At 42.9% G+C, this 20,412-nt stretch overlaps 1 protein-coding gene across 1 annotated transcript in view; it reads right to left on the bottom strand.

The window, feature by feature from the left end:
* LOC101476154 (tumor-associated calcium signal transducer 2) overlaps positions 1-684 on the bottom strand; it is a 40,526-nt gene extending 39,842 nt beyond the window's left edge. Inside the window, exons 1-2 of the mRNA XM_076891923.1 lie at positions 609-684; positions 62-169 (exon numbers count right to left, since the gene is read on the bottom strand). Of these exons, the coding sequence (XP_076748038.1) occupies positions 62-169; positions 609-669 (169 nt within the window). The 5' untranslated portion in view covers positions 670-684. The remainder of the gene's footprint in view (positions 1-61; positions 170-608) is intronic.
* Between the last annotated feature and the right edge of the window lie 19,728 nt (positions 685-20,412).

Genomic DNA, 20,412 nt, shown 5'->3' with positions numbered 1-20,412 from the left:
CTGGAGTGTCAAACAGAGGACATGAAACAGGAAGGTGCCCCTTTACCACTTCTAAACTTACATGCTGTGCAGTCTATGGGCTGTTTTGTACCATTACCAACCAGAAGAGTACATGAACATGGGGGTCCATCGCACATAGCCCACTTCATAGTGGCACATGTTGTTGGACCTAAAGAGGAAAAAACACCACCACACTAGCAGGTTATTAACAGGAACTCAAATACATAACCACATTACTATACTGTGACTGTACAGTATAGTTAGTATTATATAAGAATGAATAAGAATATAAGAATGAATCTTTTGGGTGCTAGTCCCAACACAGAGGAAGAAACCTTCCCCACCACCAACAAAACTAGCTAGTGTAACATTAAAAACAACTTTTTGGTTCAACTCTGGTGGCCAATTACAATATTTGATCAAATAAAACAAGCAAAACTACATCTCATAGAAAGATAATTTATCTATGTCTTAAATAAAGGTGCTCTGAACTTTTAAAATGCGTTGGGGGGGGGGGTTCGTTTTTGTGAAAATTTCCATTAAATCTACTCAAACTGAGCTGTGGCTTCTTTTTAGAATCAAGTTTGTATCAAATTTAAACTACTTACAGCCCTGAGCTGAGGCTCCGACCGCGAGAGCGGCCAGAACAGCAAAAACCCACACTTTCATGATCAAAGGCGAAGAAAGAAGTCTTCGTTTGTCCGCTTCCTATGCGTCCGTCTCCTGCAGAGTCCGAACGAAGAATTCAGTCGAGGCTCCGGTGGGCGCAAGTTCGTTCAAACGAAAGTCTTCAGGAGAACGCAGCGCGGTGGTTCTACAGTATGAACGGAAGTGTACTTGATGACATCACAGCTTAGCTTAGTTTTTAATGCCATCCCCCCTTAATTTAACTGTGATTAATATTTGCAATGGAAAGTACAACTGGTATGAAAAACATAACACGAAGTAAAAGATTTCTTTAAGAAAAAAAAAGATCATTTATAACGTTTATAAGCACTTTTTCAAAAATTCCCTTTTACATATGATCTCTTTCGCTCTTTCTTCCAGTATGGAAGTTCTTCCAGGATGTAAATCAGTAGTGTTAACTGAAAGATAATTCTCTGTTTTTTATTGAGATGTGAATCTCACCCTGAAAATTTCAGTTGGTACTAAGGAGCCTAAACTGTGACAAGGTAACATCAAGGAAAAATACATGTTGAACCAGCAGCAGCTGTCTGAACCACTGATAAAAGGCAGAACAGATTCATGGTTGTTTACAAGGAAGTCTGACACTACAGCAGCAGAACTCAAGACTAATCAGACCAGAACATTTTAGTGATCTTATGTAAACTATAACCTCGGCTTTCTGTTCTTTGATACCATGAAGATTTCCCTCACACCATTACACCACTACTGGTAGCCTGAACCATTAAGACGGAAAGGGGCTTTCATGTTGTTCATGCCATATTTGGATCGTACCATCTAGATGTTGCAACAAAATCGAAACTCATCAAACCACATTATTGTGGTGAGCACATGCAAACTGTAACCTTAGTTTACTGTTGTTTGCTAACAGCAGTAGCACCCGGTGCAGCCCATTTGCAATTCATTTAACATGACTTCAGAGACACTCTTCTGCATAACGTGTTTGTAACGAGTGGTTAATTGCGTTACTGTTGCCTTTGTGTCATGTTAAAGCAGTGTGGCCATTCTCCTCTGACATCAGTGTTTTCTCTTAGACCATTTTCTGTCCACCCAAAAGATGTTTGTGTATCAAAATCCCAGTAGATCAACCGTTTCCAGAATACTCACCTGCCTGGCATTAACAACTATGCAAGGTCCCAAATCAATTAAATTAAACCTTTCTTTCCCATTCTGATGCTTGGCTTGAACTCCAGCAGCTCGTGTCATGGTGAGCTGTGCGGCAAGCAAGGGTTGGAACAAATGCAGGACTCTGAGACACAAACTTTAAAATGAACTAAAAACAAAGCAGATGAAGGAAACAAAATAAAGACAAATTAGAACTAACAACTGCAGAGACTTGAGACCATGGAACTACAACACACAGCTAACGTGGAGGATGTGACAACAAGCAGGGAGACTGAAGACTTAAATACACAGGCAGGATAACGAGGGGACTGGAACAGGTGGTTACACAACTGGGACTAATCAGAGCTGACAAGACAGGGAGGAAGCAAAACTAAATACGCTGAACATCAGAATAAAAGAGGAAACAAGAGACACACTCTAAACATAATGAAAGAATGACTAAGAACCCGAGACCCACACCGTAACAGAAACTCGTGATCAAACTTCTGATCAATGATCAAACGAGAACAGAAAACTTCAAGAAAACAAACATAAACCACTCAGAATATAATCTCACTCAGATGAAGTCTAAAACAGAACATGACAGCTTGTCTTGACCATGTCTACATACTGCACTGAGTTCCTGCCATGTGATTGGCTGATTAGATATTTTTATTAGAAAGCAGTTGAACACATGTACTTAAAAACTTGGCTGGATGCATGCACACTTCCTTTAAAAATAAGAGAGAGAATGGTTATTTTATTTTCTAGTAGGAACGCACATTAACACAAACCATAAACATCCGAAATCAGATTTTATCTGATCTTCACTAAGAGACTTTCCTCCTGAGTTACAGCAACCCCAGAATATCCACAAGCCTTTTCTACTCTGTACCAAAATCGATAAACTCAAAGGCTTAAACAGGACCAGAGGACTCAGAAATATGAGGTGAGGAAGGATCGACTTTATTCTGCTTTTATTTTATTCTTTTGTTGGGGGCAAGGCACTGTCATGACTTAGAGTCACCCAGCCTCACGTAAAATAATCGTTATTGCGTTTTACTAATGCACTGATATTTTTATTAAAAATTAATGTCAGCTTGAATATATGAAAGCTTCACTGGAGTGTTACATGTGTCAGTTTGTGACATACTTTGGCAAATACAAGTGTACGTTAACTGTGACCTGCTGTCAAAGTCGTTTTGCATCGAGGTCCACATCCAGCCCACTTTAATCTTAAGTGGGCCGAACCAGAGAAACTCCCCTTTGTCTCAGTATAAAAATGTTTAACCATGCCTTTAATCCCCTTTAATATAAAAAGAAGTGAAATTTCAAGAGTGTTAACATTTAGATGGTAAGGGATTACTTTAAAAAAGCATTTTTAAAATTTCCTTTAAAAATTAAAAAAAAATTGGACAAGGAGGACGAGATGCATGAACAGTCGGGGGCTCCTCATCCACGTAGTAAATGATGATCTTCTCCATCATCAGGTTCTGCCCATCCACAGAAGGAGTAAAGCGTCTGCTCTGGTCAGTAAACAGTGGCAGCATCTTCACCTGCAGAAAGTCACGTGAATTGACGGAGTTAGCCAGTGGGTCCATTATACAAAACGTGCACACACACAAAAAGGTTGTACATATGTCTTTCTCCATGTAGTAGGCCATTCTGGACAGGTCATAAGTGCGATCTCCTTTCACCTTCTTCACATCAACCACAATCATGCGAGCGTCTGTATATGTAACCACATTACTATACTGTGACTTAAAGATGTTTAAATTAAAAAAAAAAAAACTTTCAGTATTATATAATGTTAGATTTGTGTTCTCATGAGTAAATATATTGATTTATTTTATGTTGGGAGAGACGTTTTTCTGATTGTCATTTTATTTTGAAAGAGATTTTACTTTGGTGATTGTTTTTTTCATTTCCTCTTCCTGTTCCGTGTGTGTGTTCAGTTGGCGCGAACTGCTGCAATGATGTATCGCATTCCCTTCCTGCGTTGCTAACAATAAAAGAAACGGGCAAAGTAATCAACCAAGTGAGTGTATTATTAAGAGAACATGGCCGAAGAAGAAGAAAACTCTTCAAGCTCAACAGGTTATGGGCCCAGGCGTGACACAACAGGAGGAAGATGGCAGAGGTTAGTGTTCAACGGAGACGAAAACAGTTACGAACTTTGGGAGGCGAAGTTTCTCGGCCACATGCGGATCATTGGCCTAAAGGACACTATATTATCAGTCACTAACCCAGATGCAGAGAAGAATGCTGAATGCTACGCTGAACTGATACAGTTTCTCGATGACAAAAGTCTGTCACTGGTAATGAGAGATGCGGCTGACGACGGAAGAAAAGCTTTAAAAATACTACGTGACCACTACGATAGTAAAGGCAAGCCCAGAATCATCGCACTGTACACAGAGCTGACGTCTTTACAGAAGAAACCAGATGAGACAGTGACAGATTATATTATCCGAGCTGAAAAAGCAGTGACCTCTCTAAGAAATGCAAAAGAAGTCATCAGTGATGGACTTATTATCGCCATGATCTTAAAGGGGCTTCCTGAAACTTACAAGCCATTTGCTATCCACACAACTCAAAGCAGTGAAGATTTAACATTCACACAGTTCAAAAGCAACCTACGAAGTTACGAGGAAACAGAAAAATTTGACAACAAAGTAAAAGTGGATAGTGTGATGAAGGTTGATTTAACATCAATCACCTGTCATGGATGCGGAAACAAAGGACATTTTGTAAAAGATTGTCGCCAAAAGGGAACACCTAAGTGGTGTAACTACCATAGAAGCTCGACACACAGTGATGAGACATGTAGAAGAAAAACCAAGTACAGAGATGACGCAAAACTAACTGTAGTAAAACTAGAGGGCAAGAAAGAAGAGCAGACTTTTGTATTTAAAGTCAGTCAAAGACCTCTGACTACTGACATAATGAGAGAAGGACTAATGGTGGACTGTGGTGCGACTTCACACATCATTACGGAGAAGAATAAGTTCATAAAGTTCGACGAGACCTTTGATCCTGGGGAACACTACATGGAGCTTGCTGATGGATCCAGGACAAACAATGTCGCACTCAAGAGGGGAGACGCGAACGTCTCTCTACAAGACACACAAGGACACTGTACTACCATCACACTAAGAGATGCTCTGTTCATCCCATCCTACCCTCAGAGCATATTTTCAGTGAAGGCAGCTACAACCTATGGAGCACAGGTGGTCTTCAAGAAGGGACAGAACGAACTAGTGAACAAAGATGGGACAGTCTTCCCCATCGAAGAATACAACAGACTCTACTATTTGAAAATGGTAAACATTGAAACATCACTCAATGACATAATGTCCTGTGATACTGTTAATCTGGCTTGTGATGTAAAAACATGGCACGAAATTTTAGGACATTGTAATGTTAGCGATGTGTTAAAACTACCCGATGTTGTAGATGGCATGAAAATCACAGGCAGTGGGATGCTAGATTGTAATGTGTGCACAGAAGGGAAATTCACTAACAACAGAAACAGACAAAGTGACCCAAAAGCGAGTGAACCATTACAGTTGGTACACACTGACCTAGCCGGCCCTATTGAACCAAGTGGCCAAAGTGGTCATAAATACGCTATAGTATTTACCGATGATTTTTCAGGGGCAGTGTCAGTTTACTTCCTAAAACAGAAAAGTGACACGACAGAGGCCACAGCAAAGTTTCTAGCCGACTGTGCACCATACGGCAGTGTTAAGTGCATTAGATCGGACAATGGCACAGAGTTCACAAGTAGTTCCTTTCAGTCTCTTTTAAGGGAAAAAGGCATAAAGCATGAAACATCTGCACCATATTCTCCTCATCAAAATGGCACAGCTGAGAAGCAATGGATAACTCTCTTTGAAATGGGGAGGTGTCTCTTACTAGAAAAAGAGCTGCCAAAAGAATAATGGCCTTACGCCATTCAAAATGCAGCTCACACCCGCAACAGCTGCTACAGTAACAGGACTAAAAGTACACCATATCAAATGTTAACAGGGAAAAGACCAGATCTCTCAAAACTGTGGATATTTGGATCAGACTGTTACGCATACATACATAACCACAAGAAACTTGATCCCAGATGTGAAAAAGGAATATTTGTGGGTTATAGTAAAAATAGCCCAGCATACCTGGTCTATAACCCTCGCACAGGAAAAGTGTCAAAACACAGGCTTGTGAGATTTATCAAGAAGAACACTGTTGAACAACAAACACAGACTGATGAATATGACTCAGAAATTCAGACTTGTGAGTATGTAGTACCCTCAAAAGAAAGTACAGGACAACAAAATGAAAATGCAACAGAGAACAGACCCCCTAGAGATGAGGAAACCACCACAAATGAACCAAACCCTGACATAGAAAGACATGAGGATGATGAGCAAAAACAAACTGAGCGCTATCCTAACAGAGAAAGGAAACCTCCCAAATATCTAGAGGATTACACATCTAACTGCAAAGATTTAACAAATGTAACCTCTGTGAGTGTTGATTACTGTTACAGAGCAACCTGTGGAATCCCCCAAACCTATAAAGAGGAGCTGAAATCACCAGAAGCACCAAGGAGGAAACAGGCAATGACAGAAGAAATCAACCCTCTGAAAGAGAATGACACATTCGAACTGACTACTTTACCTACCGGTAGAAATACCATTGGCGGAAAATGGGTCTACTCCCTCAAAGAAAACGAACAAGGACAAATATTCAAAGCCAGGTTTGTAGCAAAAGGTTACAACCAGACACAAGGGATAGACTACCAAGAGACATTTGCACCAACAGCAAACATGACATCTGAATGCAAACCCAGATCCACACCGTGCGAACTAAAAACGGATACTACCACGTGTGGAGAAAATGATGGAAATGAGACTGTTAACTCAAGAGAGTACAGAGAAATAGTGGGCAGCTTGATATATGCCATGACGTGTACGAGACCAGATATAAACTGGGTTGTTAGCAGACTATCTCAAACACTAGCTCAACCCATGAGAGAGGACCTAGTAACGGCAAAACAAGTCCTCAGGTATCTGAAAGGTACAAATGACTTTGAACTGATCTTTAAGAAAAACAGTGACTCAGACTGGGCATCCTCTGTAAAACAGGCTACTGTTTTGCACTTTTTTTTTTTTTTTTTTTTTCACCTTTTATTGTTTATTTTATTTTCACTTACTGAATACGGGACAGACTTGACTGGGGGAAAGAAGGGGAGAAAGAAAGAGGGAAAGAGAAACAGCTGAGAAGAGGGACGGGGGAGAAGGGCAAAAGACAAAAACCAACAGAACGGGCAGAGAAAAAAAATGCATATATCAATCACCTGGATCACCTGCTGAGAAAGAAAAAAGAAAGCAAGCAGAAGAGAACAAGAGTAATAGAATAAACAACATCACAATGATATATGGGAATATGACAGTAAATACTAAATGTTAAACATTATTGTGCAGCACATAAGATCAACAGAACACAGTGTGCTTTGAGGTAGGAGCCAAAAAGGGTGTAGTTTGTGGGTGTGATCACCCGTGTGTACACCTGTGAGCATGGACGCGCTTGTTTTTTGTTTTTTAAAAGGTTCCTTCATGTAATGATCTGCTAGAGGGTGTGGGGGGGCCACAGCCCCGTCCTCCAGGGCATGAAGCAGGTGTGGATGAGATCAAAACTCCAGACATCCAGAGGCCCCCAGAACACAAGAGACCGAGGAAGACCAACAGAGGGGCAGCTGCGCCACTGTCCCGGAAAGAGCTGAGGAGAGTCCCAGATGAGGGCTCACTCAGCAGCCGCGGAGCAGAAGCCAGGGGGAGTTGCAGTGACGCGCCCGTGAGCTCCGCCGGCAGCCAGCTGCGCCTGAGTGACCGAGCCCCAGGCCGAGAGGCCGGGGGCACCCCACCTCCGAAGTGGCCCGAGCGAGCCCCAGGCTCCAGGCCCCGATAAGCGGCCGCCAAGGAGTGAGCCGGTGTGTACCTGGACGCCCATCCCCGGACACAAAGAACCACCAACGCACCGATGTCTGAGGGGGTCCGCCACTGGCAGGGGAAGTGGTGGTAGGGGGAGATAGGCCTCCAAACCTTGGAGGGCCTGAGATGTCCCCAGAGAGGTGGCGCCTGACACCCAACCTGACATATAGACACAGACATACAGGCACACACAGATACAAACATCCATTCCCACCCTCATGCTCTCATATGCACTTACTCCACACTCAACCAACGTGGAGACAGACATAAAGAGACGTTGTACACACGATCACACTCCCCAAGCGTACTCTACAAACCGGGTCTAGGTGCCCCCGCCCCTGGAGGGGGGAACTGCACCCAGACCCAGGTGGTGTTTCCCTTTTCCCTGCGGTGGGGGGAGGCAGACCGCCCCGACTCCGCAGCAGCAGGAAGGCTCCACACTCCAGACCGCAGTCGGACGGCCAACTCCTCCTCCTAGCCCCCCTGCTCCAGCAGGTCGCAGAGAATGGGGGTGAGAGAAGACTCCAAACCTCCCTCCACCCGCTCATTGTAATGTTGATGCATGTGTGTTCTAAGGTGCATTTAAAACCCAGGAGGGCATGGAGCTACCTGCCAGAGAGCAGCAGGTAAGCGCATGGTCCCTCCTGCTAGCCCTCAATGTCTACGTGTATTTAAAATTGAGAGGTGGGCAACGATGCCAGGGGTGGGGTGTACACCCTGATGGTACTTTGGACTCCGTGTATCGTGCCCACCCCCAAGATCCTATATGTATGTGTAATGAGAGTGTGAGTAATGTGAATGTCTAAGTTGTGGGATAAAATTGAGGCAGAGGCAGCCAGAAGGGGACAGAGGGGGGGGTAGCCTCCTCTGCACCCTGGTGACATACCCCTACTCCAAGGCCCTGCATGTGTGGGTGGTTGTGGTGGAGCGGGAAGAGGGAGGCAGCTGGAGATGGGGAGGGAAGGAAGGGAGGGGCAAGTGACCCCTCCCTGGGGCCAGCTCCCCCGCTGACCCCAGTAGGCACCCCCATACTCCGCGACCCGCCAGGGAAAGGGGGCCCAGGCCCATCCAGACCGGGCCCAGTGCAGCAGCGCCGCCCGGCCCCACAGAGCCCGGGACAGTCCACCCAACCCCACCACAGAGAAAACTGCACCCACCCCACCATCCACTCATCTTCCAGACTACATAAGACAATAAACACCCAGGCTGAGATCTTCCTCCACCTCTCCTGTATCTCCCCCTCCTGCAGAGGGAGCTCCTGAGGAGAGGAAAGCTCCTGCAAGATGTGACAATCTCCCCCACCAGTTGAAGAGCCCCCCAGGTGGCTCGACGCACCGGCAGCACCCTGCTCCAGGGCTGGGCCCCCATGCACCCACCCGCCCACAACCCCGGCAACACACCAACCAGGACCCAAGCCCCCGAGGCCCGGTCCGGGTCCCAGCCCAGAGACGGAGCGCCCCCAGAACCTCACGCCCATCCCGGACCCACCCAGGGGCAGCCAGGCTACCAGGTCAGTAACCCACGTCCGTCAGCACAGACCCTCCCCTAGCCCCGCTGCACGCAGCCGCGAGGAAACAGTCACCTGAGAGCCAACAGAGCCCCTAACCGGACATGACCGCTACCCCGGGTTGAGCCCCCCAAGGAAGATGCCTCCGGGGAACCCCCCGACGCCCTAAGCCTGTCCCTACCCCCACACCAATCACAACAGTGAAGGCGGGACCAAACTATGACCCCCCACCCCCACTAGGTGATGGAGCTGATCAAAGGAGCCCAGAGCAATTGATCTGATGTGGTGGCAGAGGCTGTATCAAGACTAATGTAATCTAATAGATAATTTCTATATTGGTTAGAATTAAGATTATTTTTATTTTTCCAGTTCATGAGGACTGTTTTCTTGGCTATGCATAGGGCAGTGAAAACCATATGGGCGATATTCTTTTCTGAAGTGACATTATCTAAGCTGCCCAACAAACACACTAAGGGGGAAGTTGGAATGTTACATTTCAGACACTTCGATAAGTCTTCACATATCTCGCGCCAAAACTTCTGAACTGGTGGACAGAACCAAAGAGCGTGGATATAATTGTCCGGTGAATTGGTTTGGCAGTGTGAGCAGTTGTTGGTAGACGAAAAGCCCATCTTGAACATCCGATGACCTGTATAGTGCACTCTATGTAATATTTTGTATTGAATTAATTGAAGACTGGGATTTCTAATTAGATGAAAGGTTTTTAAGCAAATCTGAGACCAGAAGTTTAGGTCTAAGTTAACTGATAAATCCGCTTCCCATTTTGCAATAGGAAGTGATATTGATTCATCTGTTTTAGAAAGCATTCTGTATATTTTGGATAGTAATTTGGGGGGTTTAAGAGTAAGAAATTGAACCACACTTGGTGGTGTTTGTAGTTCAACTTGACCCGGTTTAAATTTCTTTTTTACTATGGATTTAATTTGTTGATATTCTAAAAATCTTTTCTTGTTGATCCCATATTGTGTAACTAGTCCGTCAAATGAAATAAATTCTGTTCCTTCTAGTATATGTTCTAAATATTTGATTCCTTTATCACTCCAATCTGAAAAGTTTATCATATTATTGTTTTGTAATATGTCAGGGTTGTTCCAGATAGGTGTACGTTTGCATGGGATTAATGAAGACGCCGTCAATTTTAGAAACTCCCACCATGCTGTCAGAGAAGAGCTGATGTTGATGCTTTTAAAGCATTCATGTCGTTGGATGTTTGAGCTGATAAATGGTAGGTCTGAGATATACTGTTTTGCACTTACTAAAGAGGGACCAGTAATATTTTGGAAAACAAAGAAACAGCCTACTGTGGCACTCTCACCATGTGAAGCTGAATACATTGGTCTTGCAACCACTACTCAGGAGAGCATGTATTTAACCCAACTGTTAAATGGCATGGACAAGAAAAGATACACATGTACGAAACTGTTTGGGGACAACCAAGGGGCCATTGCTTTGAGTAAAAACCCTGTGAAGAGACAGAGGTCCAAACACATTGATGTGAAATATCACTTCATTCGTGAGGCGGTAAATGAAGGGAAAATCTGCATTGAATACTGTCCATCAGAAGAAATGACTGCAGACATACTAACAAAACCAGTCACAAGAGTGAGACTCAGAAAGTTTCAAAAATGGTTCTTTGGAAATGCATAAGATGCTATGGGTTGATAGCATGAGAACAGGGGGGGGGGTGGTGTTAGATTTGTGTTCTCATGAGTAAATATATTGATTTATTTTATGTTGGGAGAGACGTTTTTCTGATTGTCGTTTTCTGATTGTCATTTTATTTTGAAAGAGATTTTACTTTGGTGTAGGGCTGGGCCATATTATACCGTTCACGGTAATACCGGTATAATGTTAGGCAACGATAGGAAAATGAAATATCGCGATAGAATGGGAGTAAAACGCGCATGCGCAGTGCCTTTGTTTTCATACGCACATGGCCGATTGTTGAGTGAAACAGATGAACCAGAATTGGTTTGTAAAAATGGTGCAACTTCCGTGATGTGGAACTGGTGTGGTGTTTGTCCGTCAGATACACGACAAAGCACATTTTTTTTGCAGAACATGCAAGCGGCCGTTGTTATTGTCATATTTGTCGGACTAAGATGCTCTTAAATCTGGGAGTAATCTGGGTCCTAAACTCCGTATTCTTCAGGTCAAACAACACTGCAGCGTCACTTAGAGTTAAAAACTGTCTAAATTCTTTCATCTTTAATAAAACGATCAGCATTGCTGCTTTACCAGGTGTAACTATAAAGTTTAACTTCCAGGCATCCATGAAAACAAAAGTTATTACATTTAACGGAGTTAGAAGTTTGCAGGAAGCTAGCGGAAGTTAGCTCGCTCGTTTCGCTAGTTACCTAAGCATGATATTGCATGTTCTGACTGAGAGATTTCTGAAAAAAATCAAACGTACAGCTCTGCTATCACTTCCAACATAAATGAAGACAGGAAACTAAACAGCAGTGACGTTTGTAGGGTTACTGAAGTTGGGCTAGCTAGTATATAATGATGTGCTACGTGATCGCTAGCGACACAGCTATGTTAGCATAACATAAACAGTGAAGCTGGAGGACGAACACTAACACTTTTCCACTTATAAAAGTTAACGTGAAGGTTCTTCATGGTTAGAGACAAATGCAATCGCATGGCAGGATGCTGTAAACGGACCAAACTTCAGTCAGGAGAACAACTGAGATAATCCATCCACAATACGAGGTTAGTCATTAATATACTGCAACAACATGGGAATAGAGCAGCTGCCAGAGAATTCAACATTAATGAAACAATGGTACAGAAGTGGAGGAAGCAAGAAGAATGAGTTTAATAAAGTTTGATTTATCTGACTGCTTTGTTTCGCTTAATGTGCCTTATAATCCCGTGCACCTTACGGTCCGAAAAATGCATACTGCACACTGCAGTTTAATGTTGCAAAGCACCTCTTTTTAACTTCAGTGGATATTATACATGGTTATGCTCAGGATATGTCAGCCCATTTCTACTGGAAATGCCTTTTGGTTAAACTTTCAGCAAGGAATTTGCATTTGCACTGTTACATTTTTATAAAGCTTTAATGTACATAAAAACCAGCTTCTTGTTTAAGTGAAAATAAATGGAAGGTTGTCTTTTTGCGCTAGTAATGTTGTGGAGTTGTATTTTGTCTCGCATCAATTATATCGTCGGTTATATCATTATCGCAAATTTTCAAATATATATCGTGATAAATATTTTTGGCCATATCGCCCTGCTCTACTTTGGTGATTGTTTTTTTCATTTCCTCTTCCTGTTCCGTGTGTGTGTTCAGTTGGCGCGAACTGCTGCAATGATGTATCGCATTCCCTTCCTGTGTTGCTAACAATAAAAGAAACGGGCAAAGTAATCAACCAAGTGAGTGTATTATTAAGAGAACATGGCCGAAGAAGAAGAAAACTCTTCAAGCTCAACATATAAGGATGAATCTTTTGGCTGCTAGTCCCAACAGAGCGGTACAAACCTTCTAAACCGCCACCCACCAACAAAACTAGCTAGCATAACATTAAAAACAGCTTTTTGGTTCAACTCTGGCGGCTAATTACAATATTTGGTCAAGTAAAAAGCAAAACTACATCGCATATAATCATAATATATCTATGTCTTTACTTTGAAATGTGTTTTTTTTTGGGTGAAAATTTCCATTAAATGTGCATTTCTTTTCAGCAGAATAAAGTTTGTATCAAATTTAAACTGCTTACAGCTCTGATCCGAGGCTGCTACTGCGAGAGCGGCCAGAACAGCAAACATCCACATTGTCATAATCAAACGTGAAGGAGAAAGTTTTCGTCTGTCCGCTTCCTATGCATCTGTCTCCTGCAGAGTCAAAGACCGAATGAAAAATTCCGTCCACGCACCCAACAAGGTTACTTTTCTCTGCACATGTGCGTCCTGGTCAAACCTGTTTTGGACAGGAACCAAAGCACAGGTGAGATGAAGAACCAAGTCCGTATCGTTCTACAATAGGAACTGAGCTGTACTTGATGACATCACAGCTCAGCTTAGTTTTTACTGCCAGCCCCCTTAATTTAACTGTGATTAATATTTGCAATGGAAAAACATTACATTAAGATTTCTTTAAGAAAAAAAATGCGCCTGCCTAGACGATGCAGAATAGATGCTGAGTTTGTTACACATACAGACACTGATAGCAGTGCAGAGTCTATCACTGCTACATGTAACCAGGGTAACCAATTATGCAGTTAAAAGGGACCAGACACTAAATCTTAGTGAAAGGCCATAAAACTGTCCCAGTTTTCTCAACAGTGGACAGAGTTAATGAGCCTGCGCAGTATCTGTGGCTGTTTTATCATCCAAGGATTTATTACTGTGTCATTCTGTGACGTGAACAGGATGTTTAATTGATGGCGCCACCATGTCACTGGTGCTAGAACTAACTGCCACGTTTCAAAACACTGTCCCTTTGTCATGAACTGACCTTTGCTGCAAATTCAAGTGCAGACTGAAATTAGGGCTGAAAAAATACCTGCTATCACCCTGCGGCAGCAGTCGTGTGGTGTTGTAAGAATGAGGACCCAAAACGTTGGCACTGGCTGTGATGCGAGCGAGCTTTATTGCAGACGGTGTACACAACAAAAACGAGGGAAAAACCAAAACAAAACCTGAACTAGGAACAACTAAAGAACACCTCTCTATGACTTTCATAGAGATAAGGTACCGCTGTACCAGACTCAGTGCCTGAAGAGATGGCTGAGCAGGTTTTGATGATGAATCTACTGGATGACACATTAGTTGACATTGCACAGATCAAACGTTGGACAGCTAAGGATGTCTTATTGTTGCAAGTTCGTGAGTACACCTTAAAAGGCTGGCTTGTTCAGACCGGGGCCTGTTTCAAGCCATATCGACAGAGAAAGCTGGAACTGAGTGTGAGGGATGATTGCGTGCTCTGCTGAGCCCGACTAATTATTCCCACCAAAGACAGAGACAAAATATTGAAACTCCTGCACCAGACTCATACAGGCATGTCGAAGATGAAAGGTTTGGCAAGGTCTTATGTATGGTGGCCTGGGATGGATGAGAACGTTGAAATGGAAGTGCAGGCATGTGAGGAGTGTCAGAAACACCACAAGTCTCCACCTACGGCACCATTACACCCTTGCGAATGGCCGGAGTCACCATTGTCCAGGATCCATGTGGACTATGCAGGGCCTTTCCTCGGGGAGATATTTCTAATCATAGTGGATGCTCCTTCCAAGTGGATGGACATTTACCCTGTGAAATCCTCTACATCACAGGTGACTATAGAGAAACTGCGACAGAGTTTCGGTGTGTTTGGACCACCTAAAATGTTAGTTTCAGACAATGGAACATGTTTCACAAGTGCTGAGATTGAGTCATTCATGAAGCAGAATGGCATTGACCATGTGAGGTCAGCACCTTTCCATCCTTCTTCCAGTGGGTTGGCTGAGAGGGCGGTCCAGTCCCAGGAGGGGATGAAGAAAGTAAAAGGTGATACCTTGCAAACCAGACTGTCCCAATTTCTGTTCAGTTATCGCATCACACCGCATGCCACTACTGGTTTATCACCTGCAGAGTTGATGATGTCACTGAGACAGCAGATATTTTCAGGAGGTATTTATGAATGCTAATTAAAAGATAAAATGATCTTGCAGGCCGACAGGTTAACCCAGAAATGTTTCCAAGTGGAGATCAGGAACCAGCTTATGAGCCTATTGGTGGACTCTGGGACTTACTGAACAATCTTTATCTTGATCTCTATGATATCATTTTTTGGAGGCTGAATGAGCTATTAGATTAAATGGAGGCACGATATGATGAGGACTTTGACACTGACTTTGACAATATCATTGAGAACAATGTAAACATTCTCAATATTAATGTGAGAGACAATAATGCCAATGTTGACCACAATGAACTGCATGATGATCATAATGCTGTTGTTGTTGTTGGCATTGAAAGTGATGATTCTGATGAGGCATTTGAAGACTGTGTGGATGTTCACCAGTACATCCCAGAAGAGGATCCTCAGCCAGCTGTATCCAGGAGGAGGTCTAGAGAGATGGATGAAGAAGATGTGGAACCAAACAAAAGAATCAGATGGAGTGAGGAGTTTTCTGATGATGACTCTGACTTCATCTCTGCTTGTGACACTGATAGCGAGGGCTGTCCTCACGTTGGTAATATTGCTGATGAGGACATCAATCAGCAGGTAACAGAAGAAGAACCGCTGCCTGGTGGATCCATGAAAAGGTCCAGAAAAGAAGATGTAGATGAAGAAGAGCGTAACAGCAAAAAATCCAGGCTTGCAAACTCTGATTCGGGGACTAGCTCAACTGTCTTTTCCTCATCTTTTCCTTGTTTTGATGTAAGAATTCCAGGATCCAGAATTTAAAAATATGTAAATAAGAAAATATTTAAATTGATTTTTTCTGAGCAACACAATCAAACCTCTAAGATGTCACTAGAAGGCTTCAGATCTCTTTCACCTGTGCTGAACAGGTGAATAGAAATAATTTTGCCATCTTTTGTCTGCAATAGAGAGGACAATCCAGGGCCTCTGGGTCTGTTCCACTTATTGTGTGTGAACTGATACATCAGGGCAACATGGGTGTTCCCCTTCCCAGAGGTTTAAGATGTCAAGGCAGTGGACAGTATGATGCGATGGGCTATTGTACCCAGAGGGGTGGAGAAATCCAGGTAGAGTTGGAGGAGAAGAAAGCGACAGAAGCTGCTCGAGAAATAAAGTTTTACCTTGTGAGGAAAGAGCAGAGAAAGAGAAGGATCTGGAGGTGGCAAGCCCACACTCTCTACCCCATTTCAGACTTAAACAGGACCAGCGGACTCAGAAATATGAGGTGAGGAAGGAGCTCCACTACTTTATTCTGCTCTTATTTCATTCTTTTTTTGGGGGCAAGGCACTGTCGTGACTTAGAGTCACCCAGCCTCACGTGTAAAGGTAACGTAAAATAATCGTTATTGCGTTTTTTATTGAAAAATAATGTCAGCTTGAATATAAATAAAGCACGAAAGCTTCACTGGACTGATAGTGCCTCGTTACATGGATCAGTTTGTGACATTGGCAAATACAAGTTCACGTTAACTGTGACCTGCTGTCAAAGTCATTTTGCGTCGAGGTCCACATCCAGCCCACTTTAATCTTAAGTGGGCCGAACCAGCAAAATGCATTTAATCCCCTTTAATATAAAACAAAAGTGCAATTTCAAGACTTTTTCTTCTACACAATAAAGAAATGCTGCTCAGAAAATGTTTTTCCCCCCCCGTGGACTCCAGTAATCCCCTGTAATCGGCACATTAGTAATACAAACCAGCTAAAGCTACAGGTAGTTGTTAAATACCAGGAGGGGTGAGAAGGGTCGCTCTATAACCTTTTACAAAACCTGCTTTTGAATGAATTAAATTCATAAATATATTTTGCATAATTTTTACAATCTGGGAGCAAATAAAGTTTGAAAAATACAATGTGGTTTTTTATAGAGGTGGGAAGTACAAATTCTACATTACTGTACTTTCCTTGAGTATTCATCTTTAGGTAATTTTACTTTTACTTCCAACACTTCAGCTTAAATATCTTTACTTTCTGTATGCATTTTTTCCACCTCTGGCTTTCACAGAGGCTTATATGTTGCACTATTTCTTAGAAGGCTGCCACTTATTGCACTATTTCTTAGAAGGCTGCCACTTATTTTGGTCTTTTTTCCTTTTTCTTTTTGCAGCTAAACAAAGAAGATATAATATGTTCACAAGCCTGTCTCTTTTACTTTGGGCTGTGTAGGGAATATCTGTTTCCATGTTTAGAGTCTTTGTGCTGTGCTAAGCTAATCAAGTACAGCTTGACATGAGACTGGTATTTTTTTTTTAAATAAACCTTTTTACTCACAGAAAGTGTAGAGTACGGAAGAGCAGACCAATTAAAAAAAATCAGAGGACATAAAGTTTTAGCAAGACTGAGAGCGTTCGTGGCAACGGACTTCTTATTTGTCATTTGTTAAAGCAGGACTCCCCTTAAACAAGATTAATATGATTTACACTAGGCGTGCCCATATTGATGCAACTGGAGTCAGCCTCAGTACTGACTGTCCATCCAGAACCTTCTCCTGAGACACAGACAATAGTGTTGCATGCCCTGGAGACAGTCTTAACATTTAGATGGTAATCTGAGCAGAAGAAACGGGATTGTTGGTATTATTCTCATAATTTAGCTCAGCTGTACTCTGAGTCATTTCCCATAAAAATGCTTTGGTGGCGGGAAAACTACATGACATTATGCCAAGAAGATTTTAAACTAAAGCCCTCACCTCAAAACTAACTCACAGTTGAAACTCTGAGTTTAATTTATCAACTATAGTTACATATGTAAAAGGAGCCAATACTTATGTTTCCTGTGATAGGTGTTCATATTAAAAAGGTCAAAGTTTAAAATACTGAAAACCTGAGCAAGTGTATTTGTTGGGTCTGTCTAGCACAGGCCCACTGCTGGAACGAGACAATTTAAAAACACAGCAAAAGCATTGAACACTGCTGATGTTATGAACACTCTACACACGAGTCAAGATGCAGAAAAACTGCTCACGGAAACGCTGCACACTCCAGTTATCACAGTTATCATAGTTCTGTTTCCCTGTCTTTGATGAGTTCTCAGCCAGCTCTCGATCTGATAATGTGTAGCTTGCTAATCAGCTCAGAAGAGACCACAACGCAACCTCACACAGGGGTTGCGTGCTTTGCCCACAGTGGCAAAGACCTGCACTTTCATATTCAATTCAGCTTCTCCATCAAGTAGTTTTCAGCCGCTTCATACAGGGTTCAGCATATTAGTTGTTTTCGCAGGTGTGCTCTATATCTCAACAACGGCTCATAATAAGACGACAGTCTTTCAAACAGGTCAAGTGCCTCTATGCACATCATTAGTTAAAATATTTACCTATATCACTTCACCTCATATGTCATTGTACTGAATTTGAGCAACCCTAAGCTTAATGCAGATTACTTTTAACAACTGACACAGACGTACACAAACAACACAAACAGGCCTATAACTTTCCCCAGCCTGCGTGAACCCGCACGGCCGTTGAGCTCCTGGACTCGCGTGTACCCGCGCAGTCACTGAGCTGCACCTGCCTGCGTGAAACCGCACGGCATAGGCGTTGCTCTCTTTCCTTTATAAGCCTGCGATTAACCGCACGGCTCAGGTCCGCGTGAACCCACGCAGCTACAGCGCTCTTCTTTGTACAGTACTTACTTGGTACTGTTCTTGCATTAATCTCGAATCCCGTCAATCACCATCCAGCGAGGAGAAAAAACAGACAGCTAATCCACCGGCCCGATGACAAATTCTCACGTCTCAGGACTTTACTACAGGAACTTCTATACGTCCTGGCTGACGTCTTTCGGCGTGTCTCTTTTTCCCCTCGGTGGATGTCAATTCTAGGGATCCGGCATCGAAGGACCAATTAATGTTGGGTCTGTCTAGCACAGGCCCACCGCTGGAACGAGACAATTTAAAAACACAGCAAAAGCACTGAACACCAAGTAGGCAAAGTTCTTCTTGTTACTCATGCATGAGGGAGACCTGCCTGGAGCCAAGTGTCGTTGCACCACTTGACCTCCGTCAGACTCTCAGCCAGGTTCCCCATAGCACTCCTTTTATTGTGGTTACATGAATATGCATAGGGTCATTAACACATAACATCTTACATAGGTATACATGTGAACAAAGAATACTGTGAGTGTGTGTGTGTGTGTGTGTGTGGGGTCAGAGTGTGACCCCATAAAGACTTCCCTAAACCTGCTGGTCTGGAAGTCCAACAGTTCATCTAAACAAAAGGCACTTAGACTAAAACAGATATAGATACGTTTATCCTACCATAAGACAATAAGAGAAGGTACGACCACTTCCCATGCTCCCAGAGTGCTCTCTAATGCACACAAAGTTTGCAGACTATCAAGGATCAAACCTCTACCAATCTACAACTAATTATAAAACTCTAAGCATATATGGTTAAATATTTCTAAGCATAAATGACAATCAACAATACAAAACCTAACAGTATTCACAACCAATTTATGTGAGCTGAAAAAACAGAAATTAGTGTGTTTAAAACACTCTAATACTTTCTCCATTTTTTGATTTGCATACCATCAGTGATAGGAGATACCTCCAATTCAATCCAATTCAATTCAGTTTTATTTATATAGCGTAAAATCACAACAACAGTCGCCTCAAGGCGTTTTATATTGTACAGTAGACCCTATAATAATAGATACAGAGAAAACCCAACAATCATATGACCTCCTATGAGCAAGCACTTTGGTGACAGTGGGAAGAAAAAACTCCCTTTTAACAGGAAGAAACCTCCAGCAGAACCAGGCTCTGGGAAGGGCGGGGCCATCTGCTGCGACCGGTTGGGGTGAGAGAAGGAAGACAGGATAAAGACATGCTGTGGAAGAGAGACAGAGATTAATAACAAGTGTGATTCAATGCAGAGAGGTCTATTAACACATGTTGAGAGAGAAAGGTGACTGAAAGGGAAAAATTCAGTGCATCATGGGAATTCCCCAGCAGCCTACGTCTATTGCAGCATAACTAAGGGAGGATTCAGGGTCAGCTGGTCCAGCCCTAACTATATGCTTTAGCAAAAAGGAAAGTTTTAAGCCTAATCTTGAAAGTAGAGATAGTGTCTGTCTCCCGAATCCAAACTGGAAGCTGGTTCTGTCAAGGTTGGCTGAAAAAGAAGCCAAACGCTGGACTTTTAGAATGGAGAAAGTGTGTTTATTTACAGAGAAAACAGTGCCAGTAATCCACAGTGTGTGCTCTCCCAATTCCCCGTGCTGTGATTCCTCTCCGTGATGCGTGGTACTGTTTCGTCCTCCTCAGTGCTGTGTTCAACAGTGGGCTGCTCCCTCCACACGTTTGCGTAATCACCCTGGAAACAAGAGATGCCACGATGAGTGCCGTCCCATCCACCGACAGACAAAACACATCAACTATTCCAACAAGAGAGTAACTGAAAACACGATTATACGAGCTGAGCACTAACTGTATTTCTAGATTAATAATCCTGCGCTGAGTAGAGCTCCTTG

Source organism: Maylandia zebra, linkage group LG13 (genome assembly GCF_041146795.1).
Source record: "Maylandia zebra isolate NMK-2024a linkage group LG13, Mzebra_GT3a, whole genome shotgun sequence".
Taxonomy (NCBI): domain Eukaryota; kingdom Metazoa; phylum Chordata; class Actinopteri; order Cichliformes; family Cichlidae; genus Maylandia; species Maylandia zebra.
The sequence above is the reverse complement of the archived record's forward strand: the minus strand, read 5'-3'. Positions and strand labels throughout refer to the sequence as shown.